At 57.7% G+C, this 21,652-nt stretch overlaps 2 protein-coding genes and 1 long non-coding RNA gene across 6 annotated transcripts in view; 2 read left to right on the top strand and 1 right to left on the bottom strand.

Moving 5' to 3' along the window:
- The window catches only part of BCAS3 (BCAS3 microtubule associated cell migration factor), a 568,797-nt gene extending 566,237 nt beyond the window's left edge, over positions 1 to 2,560 (top strand). The window contains 1 exon segment of the mRNA XM_079131371.1: positions 1,754 to 2,560. Coding sequence (XP_078987497.1) covers positions 1,754 to 1,790 — 37 coding nt within the window. The 3' untranslated portion in view covers positions 1,791 to 2,560.
- LOC306656373 lies at positions 2,114 to 9,297 on the bottom strand. 3 transcript variants are annotated; one of them, XR_013762482.1, is made up of 4 exons: positions 6,878 to 9,297; positions 4,812 to 5,134; positions 2,887 to 3,017; positions 2,114 to 2,248 (listed from the first exon to the last, which is right to left on the bottom strand). It is a non-coding gene; the product is annotated as an uncharacterized lncRNA (long non-coding RNA). The 3 variants fall into 3 exon arrangements; XR_013762484.1 differs by having other exon boundaries at positions 8,237 to 9,297; XR_013762483.1 differs by lacking the exon at positions 4,812 to 5,134.
- Positions 9,298 to 9,656: 359 nt separating this feature from the next.
- TBX2 (T-box transcription factor 2) lies at positions 9,657 to 18,997 on the top strand. Of its 2 annotated transcripts, XM_079131387.1 has the most exons (8): positions 9,657 to 10,343; positions 11,443 to 11,710; positions 12,675 to 12,821; positions 14,050 to 14,126; positions 14,218 to 14,381; positions 14,812 to 15,449; positions 17,594 to 17,989; positions 18,333 to 18,997. In XM_079131387.1, the coding sequence occupies exons 1-8, from the start codon at positions 9,949 to 9,951 to the stop codon at positions 18,450 to 18,452; spliced, it is 2,205 nt and encodes a 734-aa protein (XP_078987513.1). In that variant the 5' UTR covers positions 9,657 to 9,948; the 3' UTR covers positions 18,453 to 18,997. The 2 variants fall into 2 exon arrangements, with proteins under 2 accessions (XP_078987513.1, XP_078987514.1); XM_079131388.1 differs by having other exon boundaries at positions 9,661 to 10,343; positions 17,594 to 18,997.
- The last annotated feature ends 2,655 nt before the right edge of the window (positions 18,998 to 21,652 follow it).

Here is a 21,652-nt window from a genome sequence, read left to right as displayed (position 1 = left end):
TGTGGTGTAATAGCCTGTACCCCGATTAGGGCGATGCTGAAGAATGAATAAGGAAGAAGAGATTGTACTCAGTGGCTTCCTGCCTTGTTTTCTGCTCACACCCAGATATCTCTTGACTTTCCCAGGATCAAGGCCCTCAGAACAGCTGGTGTCTCTTGGAGATCAGGAACCACAGACAGCCAGGCCCTCAGCCCATGTCCACAGTTCCACTCCTCCCACTGCCTGCAAACTGCTGAGAGACGGCAGTGTCCCAGCACATTCATTCAGCTTAGGCCCAGGTCCACACATTGCTGTGCAGTGCAAGGGCCCCCAACATCTGGCCCACCTGCCTTCCTTTTCCCTACTCCACTCTGTGGCTGCTGCTGCTGGGCAGCCTCAGTGCTTGGCAGTGAGGGGTGGCCTCCAGAGCATGGGGGTCAGTGGTTATAATGTTCCTGGCCAGCTGGAGATGACCAGCCCAGGAGTGAAGATCACAGCACACACATTCCCTCACCAAAGCCAGCTGTACTGCATGTATATGTTGGCATGAGTGGAACGGGAGTGGAGTGGGGGCCATGCACCTGGAGCGGGTACAGGCTAGAGATCAAGGTCTCAAGCCAGACCGGGCGAGTGTAATGTAGGGCACACCATGTTTTTTCTGGTGTCTGTTTTGAGAGTCTGCACTCCTGAGGTGGATGGACAAGATCCCATAGTCACAGGCTGGTGTGCCCTGGAGAAGCCTAGGCTGCACACCATATCTCAGCTCGAGGAAGACTCTAGAGACTGTCCAGGCATGTGTGTGCCCACAGAAAGGGATTGACAAGGAACAGGACCCTGGTCATCAGCAGAAAGCAAAGTGCTTCCTTTCTCCTTGCATTCAGCAAGCAGGGATCCTGTCCCATTCCTGCCGTGGGTGAGGCAGTTAAGGTGCCAATAGCTGAGTGAAATGGGTCAGACTGCCATATCCAAGATGGCAGTATGGATGTGCAGGATCCAGGGAAGGAGAGGAGCTAGGTGCTTCCTGCCTGCTTTCTAAGTTGGCTAAACATGTCCATTCTGAGGGGCCTTTAGGAGATGTGGAAGCTGAAATGAAGGGAGAAGGAAAGCACTCAGGCATGCCGAGACCCTCTCTCCATGGGAGTAGACTCCCCTCTAGCCAAGCATTCCCTCCTATGGGAAAACAGGACACTTTCCAGAAGGTATCAAGGATGAGCAAGGCCTGACCAGCAGACAGAGTGTGTGGATGAGAATGAGTGAACAAGTAATGGCTAAGCTGGGGCAGAAGCTCCAGGGACAGGTGGGACAGGAGAGGAGAGAGAGGAACAGATCAGGCTGGGAAGCTGCAGTCCTTCTCCTGTCCTGGCTTCTCCTCATCTGTAGATCCAGGAAAGCAGATGCTGTGGAGTTGGAGGAGCGAGCTGGCTGAGCATGAGTATGTGGGCAGGCACTGGCCCATGGTCCATGAATAGCAGTGTTGTCAGATCATCAGGGTGGCCATACTTATGGCCCAACAGGCTTCCCCACAATGAGGGAAAGAAAAGACCCAGATCTAAAGCTGGAGTTTGCCTGCCAAGGGGGCTTCTCGGTTCCCTGGCTGAGCCTCTCTGTGACGGGAGCTGCCACCTGGCCCTTCTGGGGAGTAGGTGGGAGCTCCCTTGCAGAAGGTTGCAAGTGGACCCAGAATGGTGCCTCAAGGTGAGCAGCCTCACCCAAGGTGTACCTTCACCCCCTGCTCCTCCTCTAACCAGGCCTGGCCCTCTTCTCTGTCTTGCAGAACTTCAGCGAGAGGGAAGCATCGAGACTCTGAGTAACAGCTCAGGTTCCACCAGTGGCAGCATCCCCAGAAATTTTGATGGCTACCGATCTCCGCTTCCCACCAATGAGAGCCAGCCCCTCAGCCTCTTTCCCACCGGCTTCCCATAGGTACCAGCAACCTGCTTCTGACTGGCCGGCTCACTCACCCACTGGAGGGACGGGGAGAAGCACCCCTCTGGTCCTGTCCTTCGGTCTGCTCCTCTTTCATCAGCCACCTTCCCCAAGCTTAGTGACAACAGTCCCCCATCCTACCTGGATCGAGAAGAGACCCTTCTCCAAAGCACCTCAGCGCATCCTGGCCTCTACCGTTCCCGACAGTGGGGGCTGTGGCCAAGAAAGACTGCAGAAGCTCAGTCCCCTTCTCCATTTGCACATGACGTCCTGCGTTGGATCCGCTTTTGTATTTTCTAACCATACCCACAGGGGGCCTGGAACAGTGGCCAGATCTTGGGGCCTGGGTGGGGAGAGGGTGGATAGTCCAGCCGGGCCTTTTGGCCCTGAGTGGACAGTCTCAGCCCAGCCCATTTCAGGCTATGATACACACTGCCCCCGGCTTCCCTTGCTCAGCTCCCTATCCAGATGGGGTGAACTGAGGCCCAGAGTAATAGGGAAGGATGCTTTCCCCATTGACTCATGGGAAGAATTTATCTTTCTTATCGTTAAGCCCTTTTACCCTGGTCCTGTGCTGTTCAGTGAAGGAAACTGTGGTTACTGAGGCCCTGTCGAAAAGTGCACGTCTTGTCCAATAAATCACGCTGCAATTGGTGTCCATTCCTGAGTTATTGGGGTCAGAGTCCTCACCAAATGCTCAACTGAGTACTGTGAGCTTGACCATGTGCCCCAGCTCTCAGTGTACCCCACATGTGCTACCATGGGGGAAGCCAGTGAGGGGCAGGCAAGGGGAGGAGAATCCGTTCTGGAGTTGGGGTGGGGCCTAATTTAAGTCCATTCTTCAAACTTCTTGCCTATTACCAAAGCAAGTGAGTTCTGGGGCACCAGGCTTGGACCCTCCCTGCTGGAGGCCATCAAGTCTAGCCCCTGACATGGGTGTTGGTTACTGAGAAGAGAGCTTGGCCAAGACCCTAGCCTTACCTTCAGGACACCTTTGAACTGCCTCTCTTCAAGGTCAGAAGATGGGAGGGCAGCCAGGTGAAGGTGGGTATCCCATGAAACCTGGCTGGGACCTCAGATGATAAGTCCTGATTGTGTTCCCTCTCTCCTCCCTAAGTGAATGGCGGCAAGGAGAAGATGTGGGTGAATGAAAAGGTGTTGAGCAGGGAGATTGAAGCCAGTCCCAATCCCTCTTCCCTGGCCCACATTTTGAGAGACCCCAGGGAGACCTTGGAGGATTCAAGGAAACCCACTGAGCCAGGTGTGGTTTGAGGTGCAGTTTAATAGAACAGCTGTAGAAGGGTTGGGTTCACAGACAAGCAGGCCTTCCCACCCTCCTCCTGGGCGCCTGCCCGCTTTACACACCCCATCCCACCTCTGGTGCCTGAGAAAAGACTTAATCTTCAGTTCCCTCCATGAGATCACTTGGGCATGTGGGGAGAAGAGACCAGCATCATACTAGACTCTGAAGGCCGAGGAGATGGTCCCTTCTGCCTGGGCTCCTGTGGGGCAAGAAACCCTGAGCCAGAGTGAGGTGTTGTGGAAACACAGGAGGCCTGGGCACAGCCAGTGGCAGCTGCTGCAGGAGTGGTAGCTTGTCCCCATTTGGCTGCCCTGGAGACATTGACATTCCTGGCACGGCCTCCATCCCCAGCTAAGGTAGCATTTCAGTCAAAAGGGAAGAGGATGTCACCAGGCTGCCTGTGTGTACTGTCTGTGGCCTGGCTCTCTGGGGCTGGGAACAGAAGTTCTAGGAAGCATGAGTCCCTTTGTACCCACCCTGAGGTATGAGGATGGGGCATAGACCTTGCTGCCAGGAGCTCTCAGCCATGCAGGGAACCAGCAGAGCACCTTAGAGTCAGGAGTCCTCCCTGGCCCAGCCCTTCCCCTCCACTGGGGTCAAAACAGCCGTGGCCTCCTCCAGTCAGGGAAAGTGGTGGGTGTAGGGCTGGACTTGCTGGCTGAGCTTGCAGGACAATCTGGTTATTCATCTGCTTGCAGTCAGGGCAACTCTTGGAGTATGTGGGGGAAGGGGAAGGATCAGAAAGCCCAGATAAGCTGGCCCCATGGCGGCTGCCACTGGAGCTCAGGTTATCAGAAAGGCCCTGGGCCTGGCCCCTGACTAATTGGGAAGGTTATAGACCCTGCCATAGCCAGTAATCAGCTGAAGTGTGAGCTGGACCCCAGGGCGGGGGACCTTACAGCCCCCTGGCCCCCTGGAGCAGTCAGCCTCCTACCTCTACAGATAACTCCAGGGCAGTCTCCACCCGCTCCCCAACAGTCCCAGCAGACCTTATGATAGCATCACCTACAAGGTCATCAGAACTTGAATCTAATTGTGGCTGGACAGGGTGACCTTGAGGAAGCCATGCAATCTCCCTGATTCTCGCAGCACTACTTGTTACAGTGGGCAAAGTACTATGGACTCAGTCTGATGGAGGGAAAATACCTTCAGAAGCTGATGGGAGCTGAAGTGGCAAGTCAAAAGGAACAGCACTCATTGGGGTTGAGTTGAGAGAAAAAAAAAAAAAAGCCAGTGGTCCCAAGGCAAATTCAGGCACACTGACACAAATAGTAGGGCCAGCTCCTCAGCAGGCATACAGAAGTCAAGTCAGGCAACTACCATTCAGCAACTGAGATTGCTTTCTCAATGCTAATCTTTTATTTTTACAGATCAGAGAATCTGTAAACTACTATACTCTTTGGTCCCTGTTTTGCAGATGACAAGCCTGAGAAGGGCAAGGCTTTGACCAAGGCCAAGAGTCACACAGCGAGTCAACTGACCCCTCTCTATACCATGCTGCTTTGAATGTCCCAGCCTTACAGGGGCCCCAACTCTGACCAGATCTCCCTGTCTTGTGCCCCCACATAATCTAGGACTCATCCTACTAACCCCAATGCCTTACCCCTTCAAGCTTCCAGATCAGGGCCCCTGTATAACTGGGAAGGCAGCTCTCTCCTGCAGACCTAGACCTGGAAGCTCTAGGGACAAAGGGAAAGAGCATCCTTGTGTTCAAAGCAAGACCTGAGGAGGGTGGAGATCCTAGAGTGTCAGTGTGACCTTGCCCTATGAGCATAAGAAGGTAGCTTGGCAGCAATGTCATCACCACCTTCTAAGGAGTGACTTTGGGCTTGCTCTTTTACTGTCCCAGGATTCCTTTATACTCTGCCACCAGTAGTCATGTGGCCTTGGGTGAATTACTGCATCTCTGGGCTTCAGGGTCCTCATCTGTAAAGGAAAGGGTGAGGGGAGAGGGGATCAGGAGCAATAGAACTGAAGCAGACGAAGAGAAACCTGCAGGTCAGAAAGGCAAAAGGGTGTTTGGAAGCAGGAGGCTGACGAGCCAGACCAGCCAGGTAGCTCATTGGCCGGCGCAGGGTGGGGAGGGCGGAGGCGGCGCAGCTGGAGCCCAGATTGTGTTGTACTACCCCCGGAGCTGCTCCAGAGAACCCTACCCTGCTGCCAGCGAAAGCGAATCAAGAGCCTGGTGAGCGCTAGCTGACGAGCCCTGCCCCTCTGTCTCAGGTGGGCTCAGTCCCACGGGCCTAGGGGTTCCTTCCTGAGCTTCACCCGCTCACTCAAGCCACTCAGAGGAATGCAGGTTCACGCCCCCGCGATCCCAGACACCCATACCCTTGCTAGTCCACGCACGTTCAAGACGCGCACCTCACTATTGCCGACCCCTGTGTCCTAAGCGGACCCCAGTGACCCGAAACCGCGGCCCAGAGCAGTAAGTAATCCGCAGATCCTAGGGTAACAAGACCCCCCAAAACTCTGAGGAAGTCGCTTAAAGTCCAGCGGAGGCGCGGCCTGGATTCCAGGCCTCATATGCCTCAGGTGCAGAGCGACGCCCCTCGAAGGCCAGCCAGATCCATTTCGCCCCATAGCAGGCAGGCTGGGCCTCGCCTTAGCATCGGCCTGAAAGACAAGGGACCTGGGCCACACAGGCGGTGGCTACGGAGGCACTTCCCAGGGCCTAAGGAGAGGAAGTGGTTCCGCAGCCAGTGCTGGCACAAGACCGCAGCCACACCGCGACTAGAAGGGGGTCTAGCCGCCCGCCCTTCCCGCGTCCCCCGCCCCATCCCAGTCAGTTGGCCCGACTCCGCGCGGGGTAATTGGGGCGGGAGGGAGGCGACGGGCGGGCGGCGGCTCCAGAGAGACTGCGCGCCTGTCAGCCGCAATTTGTTTAAGTGGACGGGACAGGCCGGGCCGCTGCGGGATGGGGTCACCGAGGCCGCGGCCCACACCCCGGCCAGACCCGGGACCGCAGGGGAGCCCAGCTGGGCCGCTAAACCGGGATGGCTGGCGCCAAGTCTCCTAGAGGCGCGGGTCTGGCGAAGAAGCCGTGGATGGGAACCAAATCCCGGCAGTGTCTTCATTCACCCCTACAGACGCGCGTTCTCTCTCTCTCTCTCTCTCTCTCTCTCTCTCTCTCTCTCTCTCTCTCTCTCTCTCTCTCTCTCTCTCTCTCTCTCTCTCACACACACACACACACACACACACACACACAAGCACAAATACCACGTCAAGACGGACGCACCGAGGAGCACCCTCCAAAGCTTGTCATACTCATCGGACCACACAGGCCACCCAAGCTTAGCCCGGGCACATTCATATACCCCAGGGCACCCAAGCGCTTGGTTATTCCAGGATCACGCCAGTGCCGTCTTGCACGCACGTCTGTCCCCTCTGCCACACGACCACACATCCTTCAGCATCCCCGCCATCCACTCCACGCGGGCTCATGCAAATTTACGCCCAATCACACGGACTGAGGGCTCCCGCAGGAACCCCTGCGATTTTGAGGATCAACCCGAGGGAGGTCCCAGCAGTGTTCCTTGACCGCAGGAAGTTACAGGGCCAAAAGACCGACGGACAGCCCAGCCAGATTCATGACAGCAGCCCCAAACGGCCCTGGCTGCCCCCGCCCCCCGCGATTTCGTTGTTGCGGGAAAGGCGGAGAGTACTGACCGCGCGCAACAGGCCCGAGCCCCGAGGCCCTCGCCCGCCCGACGCCCGGGCCCAAGACCGCCTGGAAGAGGGGAGGGGCGGCCGAGCGCGCGTCCCCCGCCCGTCTGCGGGGCCCGGCCGATGCGAAGTGACAGGGGCCGGAGCTTTGTTGTGGAGCCTCGGCCGCCTGGCGCCAGCCGCCCCCGCCCGTGCCCTCCCCCTGCAGCCCCAGGCGGCCCGCGAGGCGCCCCCCGGGGCCTCTTAAAGAGACACGCACACTCGGCCCCCGGGACTCCCCCAGGGGCGCTGGTTCCTGGGAAGGGGAAGGGGGGGCAGACACAGGAGGGGGAGGGGCGGAGCCGGAGCTAGGAGCCTGACTGCGCCGCTCCAGGGACTTACTGGGCCGCCTCAGCGCCAGTGTTGGATGATCCAGGGATATTTCTATCTGGAGTGTTTGGCTTGGGGAGGAGGTTGGTCGCGGGGGGATCGGTATAGAATCTTGAGAGCGGCTGCATCAGAACTCCGGGTGATTGCCAGAGAGTGGGGCGGGGCAGATAGTAGGATCCCTGCGGGGCAAAAGAGCCTGTGACCGCTGCACAGCAGGTCCGTGGCTTGGTAGGTGAGATAGCGGTACCCAAGTGCAGCCGCTTCACCGTCACCACTGGATTTCTTGGGCAAATAACACAAGCCTGCGTGTTTCAGATTCTCAGGTCCTTGGACCCCAGGACCAGTTACGAACTCAACCCAGAAAAATGTCCAAAATGCACACTTAGACGTACACGCATTCTCACAAGTACAAAAGTAGATGTTCACACGCGCGCGCACACACATACGACTTTGCAAATGTTTTCACGGTTTCATAGGCCGGTGTCTAAGAAAGTTGCCCTGGCTATTATTTGGTCACCTCGCCGACCGCGCAAGTGTGTCCACACACATTCCTCCCTGAGGGGCTATATCCTAAGTTGGAGCCTATCCTAAGCTGCAATGGATCCCGCCCCAGATGCGTAGACTTAGCAGCTCATAGTCGAAGATTCACTATGGTAGAGAAGGTACTGAGAAAGGAAGGACCTAGCCAAGAGAGAGTTCGTGAAGAAAATCCTGTGGGGCTGGCACCCACATGTGCGGGGCTTGAATAATTATGAGGGCCCCCGAGCTGGTTCAGAAAAGAAAAAGGTCGCAGAAGCCAAACCGCTCCTGCAGATCCCAACCCCTCACTGCCCGGAGCGATCGGCCATCACACTCCAATTTGAGCTTTCAGTGACAAGGTGCCCTGCAACGGGTACGCACAGTGGGCAAGCAGGCAGGCTGCTTGGGTCACTGTTGGATGTGGGATATACGCACCCACCATGCGGGCACAGGGCTGGTGAGAGCCGAACTCACTTGTATTGATTGTGCGAGTGGGGGGTGTCACCCGTGGCTACTGCATACTTCTTGTCTACCAGAAAGAGACCTCCAGGAATCAGCCCAAGAGTCCATGCCAGAGTCGGATTTGAGGCACGTGTGTGGCCACTTTACTCTCCCTGGCACACCTTGAGTTATGGCTCTCCGTGTGCACATAGGGCACCACACTGTGCGTCACACACACACACACACACACACACACTCACGAGCGCGCGGGTACCGCAGTGAAAGGGGCGAATACTGGGGCTGCCAGAACACGGGAGACGAAAACTGGTCGCGGAGGGGTGGGTTTCAGCCACAGGTGTTCAGACACCTCGACTGCCTCACGCATTACTCAGCACTCCTGAACTTGGGAGATCTGAGATTATGAAAGACAGAAACATACTATAGACAAGTGGCCGCGAGCGGAGAGAGAATGCCAGTATTCGGGAAGAGGGAGACTTGCGTCTCCAGTACCGGATGCGGCGAAAATTCGTTCGGACTTGGGTGGAGAATCTCAGGTCTAGGATCAGCCGGCGCGCTGCCACCCTGTGCTCAGAGGAAGGTGCGCTCACCGTCCTGGTCCGGAGGACACGCTCTCGCGGTCGCCGAGGACTAAGGGCTGGGTCGGAGAACACTGGGCTGCATCCAGGGTTCCCTGGGAATTCCAGGTTCCTCCTGAGTCTTCCTGTGAGTCCAGGCGCGAGCCAGGACGACTGCGCGTTTCCCCAGAGCAAGGCCGCGTCCCGCTCCCGCCCGGCGATTCCCATCAGGGCTTTGCCGTGGCTCCACTCACCGGCTCCCTCCACCTGGGTTCCGCTCCGAGACCAAAGCCGCCCGAACCTCCCGACTTGCCCGCCCACCGGCCTGGCTTTCCAGTGCCCGCAGCCTCCCTCCGGAGCGCAAGGACCCGGGGCGGCGACCGGGAGCGGGGTCGGAGGCCAGGCTGGGGCGAGGCCAGAGTGGCGGGGCTTCCGGGCGCAAGAGAAGGAGGGCGCCCCCTCTCATCTCCGGGACGTGTCAATGCTTTGCACTTGGGGCCGACATGCGGCCAGGGGTCCTTCCCTAAGGCCCTGGGACCCTGGCGCCCCCCGCCTTAGGCCCTTTCGGCGGGTCAGGTCGGCCCTCCACGCTTACCAGTCCCGACGCAGGCAGACGCGGGCGCGGGCGGCCGGGTGGGGGCCAGGCCAGGGGGAGGGGTCTCGGGGCCCGCCGGCCCGTCATTGGTTAATATTTTATTCTGTTGACATGTTTTCTTACTGCTGAGGCTTCCGACACCTTCTCCCCGGCCCCCCCTCCCGGCCGGAGCTTGGCCTGAGCTGTCAAAACCCCGCCCCCGGAGACCCACAATTGGTCCAAAAAGCGTAAAATCAGCAATCAAGGGGGGCCTGGCTCGTTAGCGCAGGGGATCCGAGCAGGGCAGGACATGTGAGATAGTCACAGTTTTCCAGAGATCACGACAAGATCTAACCAGTCGCGCGTGGTCCCGGCGCCGGAGCGGGCCAGCCCAGCCCAGCCCAGCACAGAACCCCCTCCGCCCCCGCGCCCAGAGCCCCGCGCCCCTTGCGGAGCGCGGGACGGGGAGCCAGAAGGAGCCACTGCCGCGCCCGCCGCTCGGGCCGTCCGTCCTCCGCGCGCGCCGCCGCCCGGGCCGGGGGTCCGAGCTGCGCGCCCCCGGCCCCGGCCCCCGGGTGCCTGGGCCGGATGTCCCGATGAGAGAGCCGGCGCTGGCAGCCAGCGCCATGGCTTACCACCCGTTCCATGCGCCACGGCCCGCCGACTTCCCCATGTCCGCCTTCCTGGCGGCGGCGCAGCCTTCCTTCTTTCCTGCGCTCGCCCTGCCGCCCGGCGCGCTGGCCAAGCCTCTGCCGGACCCGGGCCTGGCGGGGGCGGCGGCCGCGGCCGCCGCGGCAGCAGCAGCGGCCGAGGCGGGGCTGCACGTCTCGGCGCTCGGCCCGCACCCGCCCGCGGCGCATCTGCGCTCGCTCAAGAGCCTGGAGCCGGAGGACGAAGTGGAGGACGACCCCAAGGTGACGCTGGAGGCTAAAGAGCTGTGGGACCAGTTCCACAAGCTGGGCACGGAGATGGTCATCACCAAGTCCGGGAGGTAGGGAGGCCAGAGGGCCGGCGGGCTGGCGGGCGGGCTGGGATACCCGACAGCACCCACCGGCACCACCTAATCCTGGTTGGTTCTCGGCTCCTGGCTCCAGCGAGACTCTACGCTTCGCTCCACTAGTTGACTTTTTCCTCGTTTGGTACTGGAGCGATTTTTTTAAAAATAAAATACTCAAACATACCCGAATGAAATAAAACGAAAATATGAGCCTAAAGAATAGTCCCGGAGGTTTTGAGTCTGAAAACCAAGGAGAGCCGGCAGCTTGGCCCTGGCAGGTCTCTTCTGCCTTATGGGGTCTCTTTTCTGCCACTGAGTCGGTCTCAATTCCAGGGAGAGGCAGCGGTTTGTGGACTCTCAGCTTGACTCTGGAGTCCGCAGTGGGACTCGCATCTCGCTAGCACCAGGCCAACGCTTGTTTCCAGCAGCAAGCCCCAGGACCGCTGAGCCCATGATCTAACCCTCTAAGAGTCTTGTCCTGGTCCTGGAGCTCAAAGCTAGGGATGCTCCTTTCGCCCAGGATTTAAAGCCAGAAGAAAGCCACAACTTCTAATTCTACCCTTCCACTCTGCCACTGAGAATTCAGGCCTCAGGCTCACCCTCTTCCCCCGAACTGCCGGTCAAGATCCCTGATCAGGGCTGTAACCCAGGGCCCCAGACAAATACCTTTTCAATATATTTCAGAGAGGTTCGAATTTATTTCTGAGAGCTTCTGTCCCAAGTGTGAATTTCCCCTGAACAAATTTCAGGAACATTCGGGAGAAGGAAGTGCATTTCTAGAAGGCCTAGATTTCTTTCCTGGCCAACGACCTTCAACTCAGAACAGAGAGAAAGAGGGTCTTCAGATCTGAGTATGGGGTTGAGGGAAGACCTTATAAGAGAGAATCAGACTGGCAGAAATGTTATCTCCCAGGGGTAACAACCACAGTTTGGGTCTCTCGGCCACTGGTAGAGGGCAGAGCAGCCCCAACAGGGAAACAGATGGGCAACCTTCAAATAGGGGTGTTATGGGTTGGAGAAGTAAAGGGGGGGAAGGGTCCTGGGACACCATCAGCCAGATCCCAATAGCATTTCCCCCTTCCCTCCCTCCGAGGCGGATGTTCCCCCCCTTCAAGGTGCGAGTCAGCGGTCTGGACAAGAAGGCCAAGTACATCCTGCTGATGGACATTGTGGCTGCTGATGATTGTCGCTATAAGTTTCACAATTCACGCTGGATGGTGGCAGGCAAAGCTGACCCAGAGATGCCCAAACGCATGTACATTCACCCAGACAGCCCGGCCACAGGGGAGCAGTGGATGGCCAAGCCTGTGGCCTTCCACAAACTGAAGCTGACCAACAACATCTCGGACAAGCATGGTTTCGTGAGTGAGACTGAAAGGGGATGGGGTTAAGAAACTGAGCACTTGCATTGCATCTAGAAGAGTAGAGGGAGGAGGCAGAATTGGGGTGGGGGAAAGCCTAGCCAACCCCCCAGAGTGCCCACAGGAACACATTACTGCATTGTACCTAGGAAGACTGGGCCTGAGCTTCAAGGGCTGGGCTGTAAAGCTGGGAAACAGCCGGTCCTTAGCAGGTTGTCTCCAGGCTACTCCCAATCTCAACTCTCTTCAGGCCTTGGAGTCCCTTCCTAAGTTGAGTCAAGCTGGAGGCAGGTTCCCTAGAGACTGGGGTAAGCAACGATGGTCCTAGGGAAGTCACCCTGCTATTGGCCTGTAGATGCTGAGCCTGGAAGACCTGCCGGTGACCTGCACCAGTCCTTCACCCTTCCCCAAGACTAGGGAATTTTAAAGTTAAACCAGACCCCCTAGGAGCCTCCTTGAGACCATCCCCCAGCCCCCTCACAAGCAGATATCCAGCCAGGAAGAAAGGGTGACAGGGTCTCTCCATTTCTGCCTGAGCCAAGGTCCCAGCAAATGGCCTGGAAGGGGGTTCTATAGGGCAAAAGGGGGCTGCCCATTCTGAGGCAGGGCAGTTGGTGAGCCCCCACCGGCCAGGAATCCTCTTTCCATGGGATTTCTAGGGCTTAGCAAGAGAGGTTAAGAGCACCCGCCTGTTTTGTTTTATTTCTGCTTCCAATCAGGGAAAAAATATCAATGGAGAGAGAAGCTATGAGGAAAAAAATGTAAGAAAATAAAAGAAACGAAATACAGGCAAGAAAAAGGAGAGAGAGAGAGAGAGAGAGAGAGAGAGAGAGAGAGAGAGAGAGAGATGGGGGAGGGTGGGCAGAACCGAGAGTCAGAGAGGTGGAGAGGAAGAACAGGTCACAGAGAAGAAAAGCTTGGGCCAAGGGCTGGGAGTGCTGGTTGACCCGCGACCTCCCCGCAGACTATCTTGAACTCCATGCACAAGTACCAACCGCGCTTCCACATCGTGCGAGCCAACGACATCCTGAAGCTGCCCTACAGTACCTTCCGCACCTACGTGTTTCCTGAGACCGACTTCATTGCTGTCACTGCCTACCAGAACGACAAGGTGCGGAGGTGATGGGAGAGGGGAACTCACCACGCCCGTAAGCCGGGCGAGCTCCAACCCTCCATTCACACCCACGCGCAGCCGGGAACAGCAGCTGCGAGTGCTCACTGTCCACTCCTGAGCGCCGAGCATCGAATCTCTCGCATCCCTAAGTGCAGCACCCACAGAAAACCCCCAGGCCCCCTCTCAAACCCAGGGCGCGTACACACAAGCTCCCCTGGGGCGCACGAACAGCTGGGCGCTCGTTCGTTCGGGTGGAGATGTTTACTTAGCAATTAGCAGAGACTCCTGGCCCCGCGCTGACATTTTTACATTTTATTCGTTTATGTCTTGGCTCAGAGATGGGAATTTAAGTGAAAAGAGGGAGCCCCAGGCAATCTGCTCAAGCTCTACCAATGCTAGGAACTCAGGACCCAGTTTTCACTCTCAGAGTCAGAGGGTGGGACAGGTGACACAGCCTTGGAAGCACTCCTGGCTACTACCCAGAGTCGGTCTAGGCCCCAGACCCCTTGGAAGATGCTGAGAGAATTTTCTTTCTACTTGCTACCTTTCTACCATCTCCAGCTAGTGGAGCAAAGTATCACCCTCACTAAGCCTGTGCCCATGTGCACTGCTGTCGGGTGAACTAGTGTCTCAGCGATCACAAGGGTCCTTTAGTCTTTATGAACCAGGGTGTTCCCTGGTTATGCTTCACCATTTGGGTGCCTTGGATATAGATGGAAGCACGTGAATTCGTTTGCTTCTGTGGGCACTTGTTTGTTCTGTGTATGCTTGCATGTGCGCAGGCTGGTGAGTGTGATGCTTTGTCTTTGCCTGTACCTGAGGACTTGCGTGTGAGTTGCTGTGTCTGTGTGCGCCTGCTCAGGTGCCGAATATTTTAACCTGCGTGACCGCTCGGGCTTGTTTGCTTGCTTGGGCCAATTTCAACTCTGTGCCCACAGCTTTGGGCCTGTGTGAGCAGGCTGAGGGATTATTTCTTGAATAGATTTTTTTTTCTTTTCTTTTCCTTTTTTTTTTTTTTTTTTTTTTTTTTTTTTGGAGGAGCCAAGACCTAGTAGCTTTCCTCGATCCCCGCTTGCTGGCTTAACCTCGGGCATCCCATACAGGTGGGCGGGCACCAAATTCCCTGGTCTCCACTCTGCGGCTGGGAGTCGCTAACATCGGGGTGCACCTGGCCAGACTGAAAGTGCCAGAACTTGACCTAGCACTACCTCCTCGGTCCCCGCAGATTACACAACTGAAGATCGACAACAACCCGTTTGCCAAGGGCTTCAGGGACACAGGGAACGGCCGGCGGGAGAAAAGGTGAGGAATGAGCCCAACAGCCTGAGGCGGGTGCCCAGGGCAGCAGGAGGGATGTGCTCCTGGCTGACCCACACCCTCGGTACTCCCTCAGGAAGCAACTGACGCTGCCTACTTTGCGCTTGTATGAGGAGCACTGCAAGCCGGAGCGCGACGGCGCCGAGTCAGATGCCTCATCCTGCGACCCTCCACCTGTGCGGGAACCACCGCCCTCTCCCGGTGCTGCGCCCAGTCCCCTGCGCCTCCACCGGGCCCGAGGTGAGGGGAAGGTGGTTGGTCCTGGGATAGGGAGAGGGAGCAGGGAAGCGACCCCTTAGGTCACCATTCTGGCCCTTTGCTCAGGATTTGGAGATGTGTCAGCGATGTGTCTGGGATAGGGCTTCCAACTTGGGACGCCTCTGCTTGGTCGGTCCCTGGTAGCCAAAAGAGTCGGTCCCGAGTTTGGTCCCTTGTGGACTGTGTGAATTTAAGACAGTAAGTTTTTCCCCATTTCGTTTACTGTAAAGATGGGATCTTGGATTAGGTGACCTGTAGCTGCCCCTTGCCTCACCCTAGAAGCTTCTGCGACTCGACCTCCCCAAGAGCTGGCCATTCCAAGTCTACCCGACGAGTCCCAGACACCGGGAGAGGGCTTCGCGTCTGTCTCCATCTGAGTCCCTGTAACCCCGCCTGCCCTCTCTCTCCGCAGTCGAAGAGAAGTCGTGCGCGGCAGACAGCGACCCAGAGCCTGAACGGCTAAATGAGGAGCGCGCCGGGGCGGCGCTAGGCCGCAGCCCGGCTCGGGACAGCACCAGCCCCTCTCGCTTCACCGAACCTGAACGCGCCCGGGAGCGGCGCAGTCCGGAGAGGGGCAAGGAACCTTCGGAGAGCGGCGGGGACGGCCCGTTCGGTCTGAGGAACCTAGAGAAGGAGCGCGCAGAAGCCCGGCGGAAGGACGAGGGACGCAAGGAGGCGAGCGAGGGAAAAGAACCTGGCTTGGCGCCACTGGTGGTGCAGACAGACAGTGCGTCCCCCCTGGGCGCCGGACACCTACCCGGCCTCGCCTTCTCCAGCCACTTGCACGGGCAGCAGTTCTTTGGGCCGCTGGGAGCCGGCCAGCCGCTCTTTCTGCACCCAGGACAGTTTGCCATGGGCCCCGGCGCCTTCTCCGCCATGGGCATGGGTCACCTGCTGGCCTCGGTGGCAGGCAGCGGCGGCAATGGAGGAGGCGCTGGGCCTGGCACAGCCGCGGGGCTGGACGCAGGCGGGCTGGGTCCCGCGGCCAGCGCAGCAAGCACCGCCGCTCCCTTCCCATTCCACCTCTCCCAGCACATGCTGGCATCTCAGGTAAGGCGGGTGATCTAGCGGCAGCGTGAGGAAGGGAGGGGAAGCGTGCTGCGCGGCTGAGGAAGGCAGAGGGCTTTTGAGGGATGCCTTAGGCTCTCAGACCCACCAGGAGACCAGAACTCCTTACAGGAGATAATCAGTTCAGCCGTGGCACCTAAATTCGGAGGTGTAGGTCTAGGATCTGGACAGGGCGCTGCTTCTGACTTCCATATGTCCTTGGTCAAGTCCCTTGCCCTGAGTCTGTTTCCTTCCCTTTAACTCCACAGAGTGAGTAAAGGGGTCTGTCAAGACTCCTGACTCTGGCAGACTGTGGCTGACCCTAACTTTTGTATAATCCACTCTTCCACCCTCAGAAAAGTTTCTTGGGAAGACCTTTGCCTCACTATCTGCCCTGAAAGGCTATGATAGATGGACAAAGGGAAGAGGAAATTTTGCATTATTTTTTGGACAGTTGACTACCAAAATGACCCACTTTCCAGATATCTCTGGCCCCTTTCAAGCCCTCTAGGAAGTCCTCTGCACTGGTGAAGGACAGGACTGATCTTTCCCCTACCTTGAGTCCCCCTGCTCTCCTAACCACATCTCAGGAAAGCGGGGTTCTCAGTTCCCCAGAGCCCCATTGAAATTCTGGGCTCCCCGGAGACAGTTTATGAAAATGTGGCCAGCGGCACAAAAAGGAGCTCTAATGGGGATGGCGGCCTCTTTGGTTACTTGGGTGGAATATTCCCTGTGGAAAGATTTGGAATCTCTTCATTCATTTTCTTCCCTCTGAGGTTTCTGGCAAATTGAACCCTTGAGATCATATCTCAAGGGAAGGAAAATAGGAGTTCAGGTCTGAGAAAGCTCCTTTGGTTCAGAAGCAAATATTTTTTAAAGTTAGGGAGGGGTTCTGAAGTGAGTTTTAAACAGAGCCCAGCATCAGATTGTGTAGAGTGTTTGAGGCATCAATATCACATGGTCTCCAGGCTGGAGGGAAACCTCTGGAGAATGGAGTCCAAGGCCTCGGGGGTTAATCTGCCCGGGTGGTTCTCTGTGTGAACATCTACCCAGACAAACTCTGGTGATGATCATGGGCATTGTGGAGGTCATGGGGAAGCCAGGGCTCCTAGTCACAGCCTGGTCAACAGGTGCAAAGCCAGGGTGAGAGTACCCAGCACTCAGGAGGCATCAGTTGATACAGTTGCTGGTAGATAAGTTCCCATGCCAGTGCAATGGGTCCCAGCTGTCAGATAGAGTCAAATCCTGGGGAGATCTGAAACTTCCTTCCCTCCTCCCAACTTGAGATGCCAGATCTGAAATGCCCAATGGGGCTTACCCCTCTCTCGAAAGGTATTTTCTCCCTCCCAACTAAGCTGCTTCTTTCCTTCTCCCTGTTTGAGCCAGGACTCAGGCTTTCCCAGAGCCCAGCACAGTTAGCCCCCAGCCCTCCTCCCCATATCCACACACTCTCGGGAGAGAGCCATTCTCTTAAAGGTCAGATAATCCAAAAGTCAGGCCTCATGAGTTCAGGGGCATTTGTCCAGGGTTTTCTGGCCTCTCTGCTATCCACAGGCAAAGACTTTGCATTCTTTCCTCAGCTGCCACTGAGGTGTTGCCAGTTCTTTGTGGAACATTCAGGCCAGTTTATGAACTTGTTGGCACTTATGCCCTGCCCCTCGCCGGTGCAGGGGACTGACTCCTGGGCAGGTGAGCAATCAGGAGACTTTACAAAGCCTCCCCCACCCTCCGTTCCCTCAGGCCTGTGGAGCAGGCAGACAGAGGAGGGGTGGGAAGGATGCTGCTCTAAATGAGCAGAACTTCCCAAGACAGCCACAGCTGCCTGCTTGCCACCTGGCCCTGTGCCTGCCTGTTCTCCTCCCTCTACTTCTTTGCTCATGCTAGTTCAGCCACCAGGGATGTCCTTTTCCTTACCCCTACTGTAACCAGGAGCATAGAGCTTGATTGTGCCAGGCCTTTGCATCATAACCTAGATGATGGGCACACCACCTGGGTTTGGCCATGGGCACACTGGCTTATGTCTATGTGGTTACAGTTTTGTGAGTTTTGGTTTTATATTCTGAAACACGGAGGCAAAGATTGTATCCAGGTCACCCTCAGAAACACCTCAGGCAGGCTGTCTAACTCTTGTCTCCTTTTTCTTTCAGGGAATCCCAATGCCCACTTTCGGAGGCCTCTTCCCCTATCCCTACACCTACATGGCGGCGGCTGCCGCAGCCGCCTCGGCTTTGCCGGCTACCAGTGCTGCGGCTGCCGCCGCTGCCGCAGCTGGTTCCCTATCCCGAAGTCCGTTCCTGGGTGGTGCCCGGCCCCGCCTGCGATTCAGCCCCTACCAGATCCCGGTCACCATTCCGCCTAGCACTAGTCTCCTCACCACGGGGCTGGCGGCTGAGGGTTCCAAGGCTGCAGGTGGCAACAGCCGGGAGCCCAGCCCTCTGCCCGAGCTGGCTCTCCGAAAAGTGGGGGGTTCGTCCCGCGGTGCCCTGTCACCCAGCGGCTCAGCCAAGGAGGCCGCCAGTGAACTGCAGAGCATCCAGAGACTGGTGAGTGGGCTGGAGAGCCAGCGAGCCCTCTCCCCCGGCCGGGAGTCGCCCAAGTGAGGGGGCTGCCCCCTTGCTCCGCTGCCACGCAGGCCTCCAGGGCTGCCTGCCCCTGCTGCTTGGGACGTGTACAGCACAGAATGGGTATTTATTTAAATAAAGGAGCAAAAGTGGGCTGCAGCAGCCAGAATGGAGCCTCGTCTGGCAAGCCGGGGTCTGGGACACTTTCCTGGGCCTCCACAAGGAATCAGGCTGCCCGAACAGAGTCATTTCGGAGCCACTCTGGACCCAGTCCAGATCTGCTCCAGCGTCAAGGTGGCATCAGTGGGGTTCTCCGCTCTTCCAGCACAGTGGAGCAGGCCTCATCGTTGGCCCAGCGGTCCATTCCACAAGCCAGAAAGTGTGCCAGGTGCGGGAGCTTCGGAGGGAATCCCAGGGCCCCTGGCTTTGGGCCTGTACCTCGTAAGAAACCGGGATGGGAGATGCTGAAGCCAGTAAAGACTGAAGTCAGTGTAGACTTGAGCTGGAAGGGGCCCTGTCCTTTTAGTCCTCCCACCTCTTCCCCCCACCCAAGAGACAGGCGCCCCTCCCACTCCTGGGTCAGTGGAGGGAGTGGCACTTCTGCCTTGAGTCCCCAGGGAAAAAAAGATATTTATGAAATAAATGGTAATTTGTGTAAATAAGCTTTAAGGTTCCCAGAATATGCAAATTGGTATTAATTTATTCAAAGGTGTACATTGCTGTGTACAGATAGAGATTAACTCATAGCATTTAAATTTTTTTCATTTTACATGAGCATCTATATTGTACAGGGCGGGAGGGATCCTTGGCTGCTGGAGAAGGCCCCCAAGCCCCAGAGGAGGCCCCACCCCGCCGGCCCCTCGGCCCCTCCGCCCGGGCTTTGTTTGCCCAGCCCGCGGGCTCCACCTCAGGTTTTCACTTTTCTCTCTGGAGCGAGAACGAAAGGACAAAAACGCGAGAAAACAATAAAACGCTACAATGCGAAGTGAACGGGGCTGTGCGCTCTGTGGGCCGCGCGGGGCTGGGGCACTGCAAGAGCGTTAAGGAGGTACCAGAGGCGGGGGCAAAGGCTGAGCGCCCCTAGTTGGGCGGCAGCTGCACCCCGGGGACCAAAGCACCACTGGGTGGTGTACCCAGCCGCGAAGCCGGGCGGCGCCGGGGCGCGGGCTGGGCCAGGAGGCGCCGCGCCGCCTCGCGCCCCCCACGGTCCCCAGCGCGTTCGCGTCCCAGGCCCGCGGCCGCGCTCCCTCTGCTGGCCACCCGCCGTCTGACTGCCGTTCGGGCCGCTGGGTGCCTGGAACCTGAGCATTGGAGCCTGACCAAGCGCGGCGGAGCGGCCTGGCCTCCCGACTCCCTTTCTGGGGCACCTAAGTGGAAACGCATCCTTGTTCAACGCTTCTGGGTGGGTGGGCTGGGGAAAGGGGTCCTTCCTGGTCCCTCTCCACCTTCGAGGAGGGGCTTGGCCGTGTCCCCTCCATACCGCGGACCCTAGAATTCTTTCCCTTCTCTCTACCTTCAGAACTTCAAAGAAAAATATTCCGTGTCAGGGCTGTTAAATAGAGTGGCAGCTTGTCATAAATGTTTTCCTTGTAATTCATCCAAATCCTCGGGGACGTGAGGTGTGTGGGTCATAGGCTTTTCCCTTTCCTGCCTCAGTTCCCCCTGTATAATGATGGGCTTGGCTGGGGCCTTTCTGGAGATCCTTCTGGATCACTCTCCATTAGCCTGGTCCTTCACCGGCATCCCACTGCGGTAAGGACATGTATCCTTCTCCCACCCCTTCTCTTCACGCAGCTAGCAGGTGTCCTCAGCCCAAAGCCCTGGCAATGGGGCTGAGAAAGGGGTGGGAGATGGGTGACCACAATGGGCTTGGGGGTCACTAAACACCCCACTACCTTCCCCGTTCCTCTTTAAACCTTAGGGAATCTCACTTTTTTGGTCATACTGGTGATTGAATCCAAGGGTGCTCTAGCACTGCTATGTCCCCAGTCCTTTTTATTTAAAAAATTTTCCTACAATTTTTTGCTGAGTTGCTCAGGCTGGCTTGAATTTGAGATCCTCCTGCTTTAGCCTCTTGGAGTAGCTGGGATTACAGGCGTAGACCACCGCGACCCACCAAACCTTAGGATTCCTTGACGCCCTGAACACTAGGAAGGGAATGCTGGCTTTCTAGGGACATCAGAGATGGTGACTTGAAGGAAGGGTGAAGGTGAAATTGACAATTTCAGGGCCTCCAAATGTCCAGGACATCTTCATGGGCTGACCCAACTTGTAAGGAAAGAGAATCACGTCTACCTCTTCCAGGAAGGGAACTGCCCCGGTTATGCTAAATTGGGGGTGGGGGGCGGAGGAATAGGGGGCTTGGTCAGTGCACGAGTGGGACTCCCGAAGGGTGGGTTCCGGTATCGGTGGTCTCTGACCTGCTGGAGGGACCATGAGGCAGGGTGTTAGAAGAATCAGGCCGGAAGAGGGAAGCCCCTTTCCCAGCTCAAATAGAATCTCTCGTGAACTGTGTTTATTCGAGGTTGCTTTGAACTAAAGCACCTCTAAAATTCGTAGAGCATGGGCGGCATTGGCTTCTAGGGGCTTCCCACTTTTAGCGTGACTAGTGACTTCTGGAAGGAGTGCTGGGAGTTGGCTAACCGGTCTACGGCGATCTTCGGTTAGGGCTGCTGACACTAGGGGGCAGCACCCACCCGAGGCCTTGGGCAAAGCCGCGGGCGGAGCAGGGAACCCTAGGGGGCTGGCTGTGAAGGCGGGGCGGGGCGGGGCGGGGCGGGGCGGCCCTGTGCTGCTGCATTCTAGTCGTTGCTGTAGCAACCGGGTGGGGCGGCGGTGTTTCAGAGCTGCGAGAGAGTCGTCCCCGCCCCCTGCCTCCTGCTGCACACGTCCTCTCCCCTAGTCGCCCACCCAGCGCTCCGCTGGGCCCCAGCTGGGAGTCTGAGTGCGGCTACAGGAACCCGCAGCCGGCGGCGGGGCCTTGTCCCAGACAAAGGCCAGGCCACTCCCAGGCCCAATTAAGCCACCCGCCTCCCCAGTCTCCCAGCCCTCATTGTCCCTGGGGTCGCCAATTAGCCCAGGCGCCCCGCGTACCCGCTGCTCCGGTGCCCCAAGGCCTACTTAACCCTTCAGGGCCTGCCGCTAGGGGCCCTGGACAGCAAAGCCGCCAGCGGTCGGGCGTGTGTAGACAGCATGTGTGGGAGTGATGGGCATTGAGGGGTCGAGTGAGGCCTGTTGGTGACCTCGCATGTCGCCTTGGGACTCTGTATTGGAAGTGTGGGGGTTTGAGGGGATTGTGAGTGTTGGTGTCGGACTGTGTGTGTCACCGGAGAACTCGGGACTTCGGTTGTGGGTGCGAGGGTTCCATGAGACCCCTAGCGTCTCAACTACAGGGCTCCTCAGCCCTAGGGGACTTCATTTCCTCTTCGGTTAACTTGAAGCCTTCGAGCCTTCAGACCATCCCTTTCCCGCCTTCCCTGCTGCTGCAGAGATCCGGAACCTTGGCGGCCTGGCCCTGCCCTCCCAAAGGGCGCAGACCTGGGCTCCACCTCCCCAGGGGACAGCGAACTCGCGCGCTGGGCACTCCCGGGGACCGAGGGCGCGTTCAGAGTCGCTTACCCCAGGACACCCGCATGCTAATGTCCG

This window comes from Sciurus vulgaris, assembly GCF_902686455.1.
Source record: "Sciurus vulgaris genome assembly, chromosome: 3".
Taxonomy (NCBI): Eukaryota; Metazoa; Chordata; class Mammalia; order Rodentia; family Sciuridae; genus Sciurus; species Sciurus vulgaris.
The sequence above is the reverse complement of the archived record's forward strand: the minus strand, read 5'-3'. Positions and strand labels throughout refer to the sequence as shown.

Bases quoted from the DNA above. Each gene is read 5' to 3' on its own strand.
- TBX2 (XM_079131387.1), top strand. From the start codon at position 9,949: ATGAGAGAGCCGGCGCTGGCAGCCAGCGCCATGGCTTACCACCCGTTC. The intron at 14,382-14,811 runs GTGAGGGGAAGG...CTCTCTCCGCAG, and splicing joins GCGCCTCCACCGGGCCCGAG to TCGAAGAGAAGTCGTGCGCG. The intron at 17,990-18,332 runs GTGAGTGGGCTG...CCGCTCTTCCAG, and splicing joins TGCAGAGCATCCAGAGACTG to CACAGTGGAGCAGGCCTCAT.